This window comes from Triplophysa rosa, linkage group LG11 (genome assembly GCF_024868665.1).
Source record: "Triplophysa rosa linkage group LG11, Trosa_1v2, whole genome shotgun sequence".
NCBI lineage: Eukaryota > Metazoa > Chordata > Actinopteri > Cypriniformes > Nemacheilidae > Triplophysa > Triplophysa rosa.
The window spans coordinates 25,118,156-25,130,535 of NC_079900.1; the positions used below are offsets into that span (position 1 = coordinate 25,118,156).

Here is a 12,380-nt window from a genome sequence, read left to right on the forward strand (position 1 = left end):
TGTCCATGCCTCCAAAAGCAGATCTGGAATATCATAATGCATGTGACATCAGAGAAGCATGTTTTACACAACGGCATCTTAATGTCAGAGAGGCACTGAATGTTTGTCTGAGCTCACTTTCATGACTTCCAGCTATTAATCAACACTAACAAACACATTCCTTATTTTGGATTAAAAACAAATATAATTTGACATGAGAGATGGAAATAACTGGAATTAATAGAAATACACAAAAGAAATACATTTTCTAATACATACACTGTGAAAAATATTCTGTGGAAATTACAGTATTACTGGCAGCAGTTTCCCAGTAATTTACTGTAGATTTACAGTTATCTAATTTACTGGCAACCGTTTGTTCAAAGATAAATATTACAAATTAACAAGTCCTTATCTTTACAGAAACAAACTTTTAAATAACAGCCTCACGCAAAGCATTCTGGGAACCAAAATGAGAAAAAAACAGAAAAAGGTTGATGATGATTTCTGGTTCCCAGAATGCTTTGCATGAGGCTGTTATTTTGTAGCTTTTTTCTGTAAAAATAAAGACTTGTTAATGTTTAGTGTTCATTTATCTTTGAACAAACTGTTGCCAATAAATTATGTAAATTTAATATAAAATTGTTTACAGTGTAGGCTTGTATGTAAGCAACGCTCAGGGTTCAGAACAAATTGATACTTAATCACATTTCGGTCACCACAGCCAATCATTTTGTAATAGTTTAGGGCAAGCCATTTAAGATGTAAAAACCTGCTACTCTTATATTTGTAAGAGCGCTGTAGGTAGATCATAATGTATAAATACAGTATAAATGTTCTTCAAAACGGCTTCACATGTAAACAACAATGTCTATAAAAAAATCACTTAGTTTATTCCATGTTGACAAAAGCCCTTGTTGTGATAGAAATGCACAAAAGGTTCAGCTCTGTTAAGCAGATTAAGTTCACAGGTGATATTCTCCTCCCCGATTGTGGCTGAAGTAAGATGTTTCGATGCCATTAACATAGAAGACAGTGTGTTGGTCAGGTTGCTCTTGTGATGAAGTGATGTACCATAAATCTTCTGGCACCTCCAGCTCAAGAATCTTCTGCTTGATGCGCAGTTTCTTCTCGATGCTTCGCCGTTTGAACTTGAACTCGATGATGGTTTTAGTGTAGCGGTTTAAGGCTGTGACTGCCGAGCCCATGCAGGTGGCGAACGAGCCCCATGCTAAACTGAGAGAAAGAGTAAAATGATCATATTTATCACTGAGTGCATTGATAATGGTTATTTACTCTTAAATGCTACTGTGAAATTGAACATACAGAGAAAGAATGAAATTTTAATAGACTTATTAGTTTTAATTTTTCAAAATTTTTAGTCATCTTCCGCCTTCTTTAGTTCATTCTGAATGGGTTTGTAGGGTGGCAAAAAACTATACATTTATAAATATCTAAATATCCAGGAACCGTCTTAATAAATGTGTTGCATGTAAAATAATTATCAAAAGGCTGTTTTTTATAGAATGTTACAGTATATATTTGTCAATTTACCAAAAGCATTTACCTTTTTTTTACCCATTTACCCAAAGTATATATTGCTCTTACAAATCTGAGACTTACAAATAGGACCAGCTGTAGTCCCATGTTTTAGGTCTCCAGTCTTCTGGACCCATACTGACAGCCAGCTGAAAAGCTGTGGTGAACATCATATGTGCAACCATCCCCAGAAGACCTATGGGCACAGAAAAATGAAAGATCCATTACTGTGAACGTGTCGTGATTATTGTATTTATCCACAAGATGGCAGTATGATATTTGCGTCACTGTAATCTGGTCAAAGAAAAACTCAATCCAGTTTAGAAAGATCATCCTGATAAGAAACTGAAATTATAAAGCAGCAAATTTACGTCAATAAATTACAAGGCAGATGTTTTCATTTCCTCAAGAATGGAATAAGCACTGTGCAAGGGAGACACCGGAGTCAGGAGAAAACTGGGAGGGGGGTTATATTTACCCAAAGTATTAAAGGGATACTTCACCCAAAAAATGAAAATTCTGTCATCATTTACTCACCGTCGAGTTGTTCCAAATCTGTATTAATTTCTTTGTTATGATGAACACAGAGAAAGATATTTGGAAGAATGCTTATAACCAGACAGAGTTTGCCCCCCTTTGACTCCCATAGTAGGAAACAAAACAATGGTAGTCAAAAGTGCCCCAGAACTTTTTGCTGTCCTACATTCTTCAAATTGTCTTCTGTGTTCAACAGAACAACAAAAAAAGATAAAGTATTTTTTCTACTATGGGAGTCAATGGGGGACAAGATCAGTCTGGTTATAAGCATTCTTCCAAATATCTTCATCTGTGTTCATCAGAACAAAGAAATTTATACAGATTTGGAACAACTCGAAGGTGAGTAAATGATGACAGAATTTCAAGTATCCCTTTGAGGCTTTACACTATATTCACTGCGAGTTTAACATACAGCACTTCACCAGTTGAGCTTCAGGAAAGCACAAGAGTACAATTTTTTTTTTCATCTAGTTCAATTTGTTCTCAGCATATCTGCATACATGAGTAGCAGCAGAATATTATTCAGAAGATTATTCAAAAATTCCATTGAATTGTTGCAAAAATGCAAACATCAAACAGTGTAAATGTTCTGCGGACGTTAAACACACTCAGCTCTACACATGCTTTATATGAGTGTAGTGACTGTTTCATGTTTTCTCTTTTAATAGCAGTTGCTGATGTGCATGAACTCTGCGGGTGAGCATTCCTACAACTGTCGGGATTAGTGAAATTGTATGGGGGAGGGAGGATGGACTCCTCTGGTCATGTCATGTACCAAAACCACTACCCCCTCACCAATCCGATTACAACACAAACCACCAAATCCCCGTGGTGTTGGGATAGATCCCACATTCAGACCGGAGCAGAGAGGCTGTGTCTCCCGTTCAGATCCACACGCACATACACACCTCTGTATCATCATTTTATATGGAGTGTTATATACTGTACACCAGTAAGGATGTCTAAGAGCCAATTATTCTGAAACCAAATACAGAAACCTTTTTAGATTTCTCTGTTTCACACGAATTCATTACAGTCCTTAGGTAATGCAGTGAAACAGTTGTGTCATAATAATAGTTGATGTCTGTCCTGTCTTTGCTGTCAGTGTGAAGCAGTTGGATGTGTTGTATGTAATCTCATGTCTCTTTCTGACTGGCTGGGGTAGAGCTAGCAGGATTTTATGTTTTGGCAAATGAGCGTTTAAGAGGGACTGCAAGAATTAGGGAATATCCTCTTATCGTGCCCATCTGAGAAAGGGGAGTGGTAACTCAATGTGAGTAATTGCAGTTTAATCGGATTTTTCTTCCACAATGCATAGTGTGTAGAAGCAGTTGGGATGAATGGGAATATAGAACTTAATAGTTTTTATTTTAATAGAGTAAATTCAGTAAGAAAGTGGAGGTGAGGTCTGTATAGCTTTAGCAATGGTATTATTTCTTGAGAAAAATTAAGTTTCTCTTGTAGAAATTGTATGTAAATATGTAAAATATGCATGGTGCTAGAAATGTTTATATTGGATGTTTTACAGTCATAGTTTAGGCAACTGTGCTGTTCCATGTTTGATATGAAGTTGATTGGATCTTTAGTTTACAATACATTTTTTGGTAACACTTTACATTAAGGTCCCCTTTATAAAGCATTGTAAATGTGTTCATCAATGATTAATAAGTCATTTACAAATGCATTATAAAGCAGTTAAAACTGCGCAAATAAAAAGGGATTCTAATGAAATACTTGCCAAATAGTGAGCCATTTTTACCTCACATGTTATAAATGCTTAATAAATGTATTTATTCATTATTTATCTGCAAAATAGGCTGTCAGACTGGAGACTGTAGTGTGTTATGTTGGTTTTTCTTATATTGTATATTTCATATCTTTTGTCACTTTTCAAACCATGTTGCTTACTTGATCCGATTCTGAATGCAGTACGGTGCCCTCCATAATGCCTTCCAAAAACCAAATTTTTTTTTTTCATGTGTTCTGCTTTTTATTTCATTATACAAATATTTAAATTGAATACTTTTAATCTTTCATGTGCTATTCTATGTAAATATTCTTAAAGTTGCAAAAGTTATAAATTTGTATTGACAAACATTAAAAGGGTCATATGGCGCGAATACGTGTTTTTGGTGTGTTATATGTTTCCCATGCATGTATTAGACACGTAAAATTTCAAATATTAAAGTGTCGGAACAAAAGATGCATTCTATCTAAAAGCGAATGCTCACCCAGACCTGCCTGAAATGCCTCGTGTAACCACACCCCCACAAATCTATGTCAGTTCGTGGTATGATTTGACTAAGACCGCCCAAATGTATACGCAAGTAAGGTGGGTGCACCTGTCAGTACAATTGCTTTGGGACCTGATGTTCCATATATGGTAAGAGGTGTTACTTTTCCCTCACCTGCTTGCAGTATTTGACCAATCACTACGCACTGGTTAACTGGCCACCTCTCTTTTCAGAGCGATGAGCTTTGTAAAAAAATCTTGTTTCTTGTTTTGAGATGTAAAGGTTTGTGTTTTTTATTCCAGCATTGAGGCTGTCTTTGCTATTGTACCTTAAAACACTAACAAAATTAATTTAAACATATGATGAGTTTTGTTCCAAAATGAGATAAGTCATGTTTTTTATTATGTTATCATGGTTTTATTGTGTTAGTTAGCTGTATTTTTTGAGTTTTGTGGCTTAAATCAAAACAAACCAACTACAGTTTGATCGATATTAATTGGAATGCACAATAAAAAAACATGATTTTTGATTTTTTTTTAAAACGGAGACATCTCATTTTGGAACCAAACTCTTCGTATAGTCTGTTTTTGTGTGAAAAACCATCAACATTTTTATGTACATTCCCAGATAACACTGTTATGTCTGTAAGATGTATGCTATTGATCTGGAGATCTGGAAAACATATACTGTGTAAAAATATCTGCTAAAAGTCCTGGGAACGTCTTACATACATTCTAAATCATAAACATCTTATAGACATCTATAAGTGTCTATATGACATCTGACAGTATACGTCTCAGAGACGTTTTGAAGATAAGCAAACAATAAAAAATAGGTCTTACATATGTAAATGCAGACATCAAATAGACATCTCCCAGATGTCTGGTATGTATGTGTGCTATCAGAGCTTTAGCAAAATCAAGAGCAAATCATGTTTTGGTGAAGAGTCTGAAACACAGAGAAGGTCATTGCTGTATTTTGATAGGTTGTTACCTGAGAGAGCAGTGCACACAGCGGCAAAGGCGTTCAGCTTGAGCCTGTTGATCAGGTTAAAGCAGGGACACATCTCTATCACCATGAGAGCTCCACCCGTGAATAACAGAGTAATGTACAGACATTCTGCCACAATACACAGCCAGAGCACCCCTGAGACGGACAGACAGAGTCAATGAAATCATTCAGTCAACATTAGACTATAGATATTTCTATAAACGCTCTAAAAACCCTAGGTTGTTTTTAGCCCATTATTGTATCAAATGTGAACATTGGATTATTAACCTGGGTTATTCCACCCAAAATGCTGGTCTGTTAACCCATAGCTGTCTAACAACCCAACGATTGGTTGTGTCCATATTTTACTCAACAATGTGTTGAAAATAACCCAGCATGTGGCATTTCTTTTAACCCCCAAAATGTAAGAATATTATCATTTTGTATAAAAACTGCAGGGACTACTGTTCAAAAGTAGCCTATGATGCTAAAATGCCGAGAAGTCTTTTTCGCCATAGAAAGGATGTTGTCATGGCTCTGCTTCATTTAGTCATGTTTTTCTTGGTCCTGTAGCAGAGCCATGGCAAAGCCTTTGGTTATGTGTGGAGAGAAACATATTATTGTCCTTTTGACAATAATATACGTTCTCTCCAGTGTCTCGTCATTGGCCCCGCCCCTCTCGTTTCTTGTATTGCTTTCCTCTCGTGTCTTATGTTCCACACCTGCCCTCGCTCGTTATCCCTCGTTTGTCTTTCCTATATATACCCTCATGTTTCTTTGTCCTGTGCTCGGTGATTGTATCCAGTTTTGTTGTATCCAGTTCGTCCCACGTCCTCTGTCTTTGCTTCCCAGTGAGTCTCTTGTCTTGTTTGCTTGCTTGTTAGTTTGTTTATTACTTAGTTCTCGTTTTTGCCCCCTTGAGGGAAGTTTTTGTTTACCCATTTTTATATATATATTCTTAGTTCAGTTTTCCCCATCGTGGGTGTTTTGCTTTGTTCCTGTTGTCTGTTTAATAAATATATTTTGTTAACCCCTTACACACCGCCTGCCTGCACTTGGGTTCTTCCACCATACATTTCGTGACAGAATCACCGAGCCCGACCGAACCCAGTAGGCAGCACCATGAACAATTCACCCACCGACCGATGGGCTTGCACCTCCAACCCGGTATGGTGGGAGGCAATAGCCTCCCAGTCACACGCTGGAGGAGGACCATTTCCCGCCCAGCTCCAGCGTCCCTTGCTGGACTACGCCCGGGAGGTCGAAGCCAGGAGGGGTTCCATCCCCGAGGTGTTGGTCCGGTCCTTCCTGGTGGCCGGGATGGACGACCCTCCACCTTTTTCGGAGCGAGAGGAGATGGTGTATCAGCCGTTCCCACAGTTAGTGGAACGGCTGCAGCTTCGAGAGGAGTCAGTCAAGGACTCCTTTCCCAGCTGCCATCTGACTTCCTCTCGCCCTGGTTTGGCTTCCATCCCTGAGGGCGGCATGGTGGGTACCCTCACCCAGGGGAACGCCACACCTTCCGCCTCAGCCCCTGCAGTCTCGTCTCCACCAGTCAGCCTGGGTGGCAAGTGGGGGAGACGAGAGTCTTGGGGATCCACCTCCGAGGAGTCCCAGCCTGAGCCAGCCGTGCCCTATACCTCCTTCCATCACCCGACCACCAGGCGTGTGGCTCGGCGGAAGAAGAGGCAGCGGCGGGCAGCATGGACTCCAACCCAGCCAGTGCAGCCGGCGTCCAGTCCGGTGTCCAGTCTTGTGTCCAGTCCTGTGTCCAGTCCGGTGCAGCCGTTATCCAGTCCGGTGCAGCCGGAATCCAGTCCGGTGCAGTCGGCGTCCAGTCCTGTGGTCCAGCCGGTGTCCAGTCCGGTGCAGCCGGCGTCCAGTCCGGTGGTCCAGCCGGCCTCCAGTCTGGTGCAGCCGGCGTCCCAGCCGGCATCTCAGCCGGCGTCCCAGCCGGTGATCCAGCCGGCGTCCCAGCCAGCATCAAGCCCTGTGCAGCCGGCGTCAAAAGCCCTGTCCAGCCGGCCTTCCAGCCGGCGTCAAGCCCTGTCCAGCCGGCCTTCCAGCCGGCGTCAAGCCCTGTCCAGCCGGCTTTCCAGCCGGCATCAAGCCCTGTCCAGCTGGCCTTCCAGCCGGCGTCAAGCCCTGTTCAGCCGGCCTTCCAGCCGGCGTCAAGCCCTTTCCAGCCGGCCTTCCAGCCGGTCCCTGGGAACCTCCCAGGGTCAAAGACTGTTTCCCCCAGGACTTATCCTAAGTCCCCCAGGACTCCGCGCCCTCGAGCGCAGCCGGGGACTGGGACTATTCCCCCTAACCCTTTTGGACTGCCCCTTATGGGCCCTTGTTTGGCCCCACCTCCCCTCCCATGTTTGTTGTTTTTGTTGGCTCACCCTAGTCCTGTTATTTTGTCATGTCTACCATTGATTTTGTTTTCTTTGTTTTGCCTTGTTCTGTCTGTCACCCAGTCGGTCTTGTCTCGTCCGTCTACCCCTTGGTGAGCACCTGGAGGTGCTCATTAAAGGGGGGGCTTCTGTCATGGCTCTGCTTCATTTAGTCATGTTTTTCTTGGTCCTGTAGCAGAGCCATGGCAAAGCCTTTGGTTATGTGTTGAGAGAAACATATTATTGTCCTTTTGACAATAATATACGTTCTCTCCAGTGTCTCGTCATTGGCCCCGCCCCTCTCGTTTCTTGTATTGCTTTCCTCTCGTGTCTTCTGTTCCACACCTGCCCTCGCTCGTTATCCCTCGTTTGTCTTTCCTATATATACCCTCATGTTTCTTTGTCCTGTGCTCGTGGATTATACTGTGTTCGTTCCATGTGTGCTTTGTACGTGCTGTGCTTACCCAGTTTCGTGTCTTGTTCCTGATCCTGTTCCCCGTCTAGTGTTTGTATTTGTTATTATATTATTCTTATTATTTTTTTACCTTGTTTTGTCTTGCCCCCTCGTGTGAAGTTTTTGTTTGTTGTATTTGCCTCAGTTTAGTTTTCTCCCCATTGTGGGTGTTTTGGTTTCTGTTTTTGTTAAAAATAAAATCTTGTTTGTTAACCCCGTCATTGCCTGCCTGCAATTGGGTTCTTCCTGCCTCACTCTTGACAGATGTTCAATTTAAATAAGTGTTACAGTTTTTCATGGTTTGTCATCCCAAATGTAAGAATGCTTAGGTTCAGGATTCCCTAAACTCTTCACTTCAAATCTTCACATTTACACAGGTTTCACCTGTCCACAGGGGATTTCACCTAAAATGTAAGCATGCATGTTTTTGCACGTTGTGTGCCTTTTCGGTAAAGGTTTTGGAGGTTCACAATTTTTTTTCACACTCTTTCAGAATGTTAAATGCCAGGAATGCATTGTACTGTAAACTTGGTATAGAAGCACTGATAGTGCAGGTAGATTTATGTTTATGACAATGTGACCAACAGAGCTCATTGGGATGTCCTTTCATTAGTATACTGTATGTCTTTATAGCTTGGTGTGAACATGTTATTTTCTTTGACATTGTTTCACATTTCTTTCAAATTGATCTCTGTCTTAGTTCTGTATACGCTCTGACGTCTGTCCTGTGTGTTATAATAAACATGGTAAACCAGCTTTGTGGAACTGCAATTGAGAAAGTGAGCAAGAGAGTGATGCAATGCAAGGAAATAAATAATGTATAAAAACATGAAATTTCTCTGTTTGTATCCTGAGCTTTTCAGCGTTCTTTCTTCTTTTTTTCTTATTATGTGCTTAAACTAATATAACTTAAACTTAATGCAGTATGTGTAAGTTTGGTAATGTAAACTATAATTACTAGAGTGTGCACTTGACACTCAAGTGAGTCATCATTTGCTCACCCTCTTGTCATTTCAAACCTTTATGACGTTCTTTCTTCCGCAGAACACAAAAGAAGATATTTTGAAGAAAGCTGGTAACTGAACAGCATTGGCCCCCATTCACTTCTATTGTATGTACACAAAACCAATGCACGTCAATACAACATTTTTCAAAATATCTTTTGTGCTCTGCAGAAGAAAGTCATGAGGGTGAGTAAATGATGACAGAATTTAGATTTTTGGGTGAACTATCACTTTCACAATTTGTTCATCCTCATGTCATTCAAAACCTGTATGTGTTATTTTCTGTGGAAGATAAAATAAGACATTTTTGAGAAATGTGTTTTGTGAAGTCAGTGGGGTTGAATGTTGTTTGGTTATCAATGGTTTTCAAAATATCTTCTTTTGCAGAACAAAGAAAGTCATAGAGGTTTGGAATGACATGAGGGCGGGTAATTGTGAACTATCCCTTTAACATTTAAAAAAAGCAGATCTTAAACCGATTAGGTGAGCCACGGTCCACGTGTGTCACTGTAATAAATGCACACCTGACATATCACATTCTTCATTACTGTGCCAAGCTTCTGTGTTGCCTAATGACTGCCAACAGCTTACGGTAAGAAAAAAATGAATGTAACCCACTATAACAACTATACATGTTGTGTATTTAACCATTTTCACTGTTCTTTTATGTACTTACCCACCTCTTTCATGATCCGGTGCGATCTCTAAAAAGCTCCTGCAGTTAAATCCTATCAAGAGATAAAGTTCTGGTAAAACGTCTGATCTGCATTTGCATTTGTAATTGAGATAAAATCGTGTAAAAATTTACTCTGCTTCACACTCAAAAAACAACAACATTTGATTTTTAATTATTTCAACATTTTGCACGTTTGCAACCCCCAAAAAATCCACATGAAAGAGCCACCGATGGCGTCATACCCTGTAAGTTGACCGTTTGCTCACAGGAGAACCAGATGCCTGTGTGAAACTTCCTCATGAGGAACTTCTCCTCTCCCGTCTCGTAGATGTACTGCACCAGCCGCGTGTCATTGAGGTTGGAGCTGTTAAACCGGTTGCAGTACGTCTGCTTGACCGTCACCAGCCCCGTGCAGAAAGGCTTCACCACCTTCCTGGTTCCTTCACACCAGTAGCTGGTGGTTACAGCCAACACGGCCATGGCGAACGCCACGTAGTTGAAGGTAAGAGCCAGGGATGCTCGGTGAGCACGCCGTATACCCATAGCACTCCAGGATGACGCACAAGGAGAAGAGTAATCCTGGCTTCAGGCAAGCGACTGTAGGGTTCCTTGCTTCAGACATTCAAACTTTTTGAGTTTCGTAGCGTTTCAGATGTATGGGGTATTATAGACGATTGTATATGCCATCTGTGTTTTCTGCTCCCTGGAAGTGCTGTGCTTGGATTTGATTCACGGATGACAGCTGCTCTGCTCATGTCTGCTTCTAATGCTATCAATCTCTTTATGTTTGGCTGGAACTCATCCCTCCCGCTCAAAGACTTCCCTTCCCCCTCAACCTTTTCCCACTCTCATCATTTCACAGGGCAAATTGGAGACCTTGGTTTTGTTGTTCCATCTAAACCCGTATCTTATTTCGGCGAGCGTAGCAATAAAAAAGATTATCAATCAGATTATGTTTCAATCTGATGCTGGTTCTTCTGCTAGCATGTAAATTTACCCCATTTTCCACACTACATTTCATCATAATGTCAAATTGCAACATACATGATTTGCAGTAGTTTGTTTAACATCTAAGGATCTAAGTTAGCCCGACTGCATGTAGGATCTTTGATGCTAAAAGATGATGTATGTGCCCAGCCACACACACCAGTTTATATGTGTGTGCGCACACAGCAAATCCTGTATTATTCGACAGCCGGATGATTGATGTGGGATATTGCATATGCTATAGATGTAAGAAAACATGCAAAATATGTTTAAAGGCTGAACAGATGTCAGTAGAAAATAGTCTGTTGCCTATGCCTATAAGAATGTTTTCAAATTTGTATTATTACAATTGAATGTCTTATTAATAAACAGTACTTAATTGTTCAATTTAAATGTTAAATTTAATATTTAGTCGTGGCCTAATGGTTAGAGAGGTTGCCTGGTTCGATTCCCAGGGCCAGCGGGTAACGACTGAGGTGTCCTTGAGCAAGGCACCTTACCCCTACTTGCTCCTCGGGCGCTGCAGTGATAGCTGCCCACTGCTCCGGGTGTACGTGTGTTCACCACTTGCTGTGCGTGTGTTCACTACTCGTGCGTGGGTTAAATGCAGAGGTCACATTTAGGGTATGGGTTACCATATCTGACTAATAGGTCACTTTCACTTCACTTCACTTTTCACTTCATTATCATAGTTTTCCAATTTTGCACACACATAACAGGCTAAGAAAAAATGGTAATAACATGATTTTCCAAGGTAAGAGGAAATCCCAAAACCAGATTAAAGCTCTTTATATCAAAGAACACTGCATGATGTTTATGTAACACAGAATTATGCGATTTATCTGTTTCCGGATTATTACATACACACAGTTTAATACAGTGCCATTTGTTGTTTTCTCCTCCTTTACATTTCTTAAAGCTGATCTGTCCTATTACGGTTTACCAAGTGTATTCTGAAAATGTACAAAAACATGACTCTTAATACATTAAAATCAAGTGCACTTTTTATTCAGTTCTATAGAGCTGCTTGATATAATGACAGAAAGTAACATATGAAACAAAGACAGTGTTCATTACTTCCTGTGGGAGCTGCAATTATGCAATAAATACTCCACATAAATACTGTTAACTTTAGGTGCCCAGCACAACAGTAAAATGCACACATTCTAAAAATGCTGGGTTATTTTAAAAAGGGACAAACTCAACAGCTGTGTTGAATTGACCCTGAAAATGTCCTTGTTTGACCCAACAACTGGTTAAAACAACCAAGCATGTTTGGCTGAAACAACCCAGCATAAATTAATTTACAAATCAAAGATTATGTTTGTTCTTTTTTGACCCAGCACTGGGTTGAAAAGAACCCAGCATTTTTTGAGTGTACAAACATTAAAAGTCCAACATATAGTATACATCCTACACTGAAAAAAATGTTTTGTTGGTCAACTTAAAAATTGTATGTCATGTGGTAACATCTACAATAACTTAAAATTGAAATAATTTAAAATTACTGATTGTAACTGATTTCAACCAACCGTAAATACCTAGGTTTTTACTAAGGCATAACTGTTAGTGTATGTAAATTGATTTGTCCTGCTATTTTAA

The 12,380-nt window shown here is 40.2% G+C and overlaps 1 protein-coding gene across 1 annotated transcript; it reads right to left on the minus strand.

Annotated features, from left to right (window-relative positions):
* Window positions 1-574: 574 nt before the first annotated feature.
* Window positions 575-11,615, minus strand: LOC130560952 (germ cell-specific gene 1-like protein). The gene is made up of 5 exons (XM_057344935.1): window positions 10,034-11,615; window positions 9,796-9,843; window positions 5,283-5,435; window positions 1,603-1,714; window positions 575-1,215 (listed from the first exon to the last, which is right to left on the minus strand). The coding sequence occupies exons 1-5, from the start codon at window positions 10,332-10,334 to the stop codon at window positions 945-947; spliced, it is 885 nt and encodes a 294-aa protein (XP_057200918.1). The 5' UTR covers window positions 10,335-11,615; the 3' UTR covers window positions 575-944.
* Window positions 11,616-12,380: the final 765 nt, after the last annotated feature.

What these genes read in the sequence shown, in the direction of transcription:
- LOC130560952 (XM_057344935.1), bottom strand. Translation starts at nt 10,334, where the DNA reads ATGGGTATACGGCGTGCTCACCGAGCATCCCTGGCTCTTACCTTCAAC. An exon ending in CGCACCGGATCATGAAAGAG is followed by an intron (nt 5,436 to 9,795) that starts GTGGGTAAGTAC and finishes TGTCCGTCTCAG; the next exon opens with GGGTGCTCTGGCTGTGTATT. An exon ending in GACTACAGCTGGTCCTATTT is followed by an intron (nt 1,216 to 1,602) that starts GTAAGTCTCAGA and finishes TCTTTCTCTCAG; the next exon opens with TTTAGCATGGGGCTCGTTCG.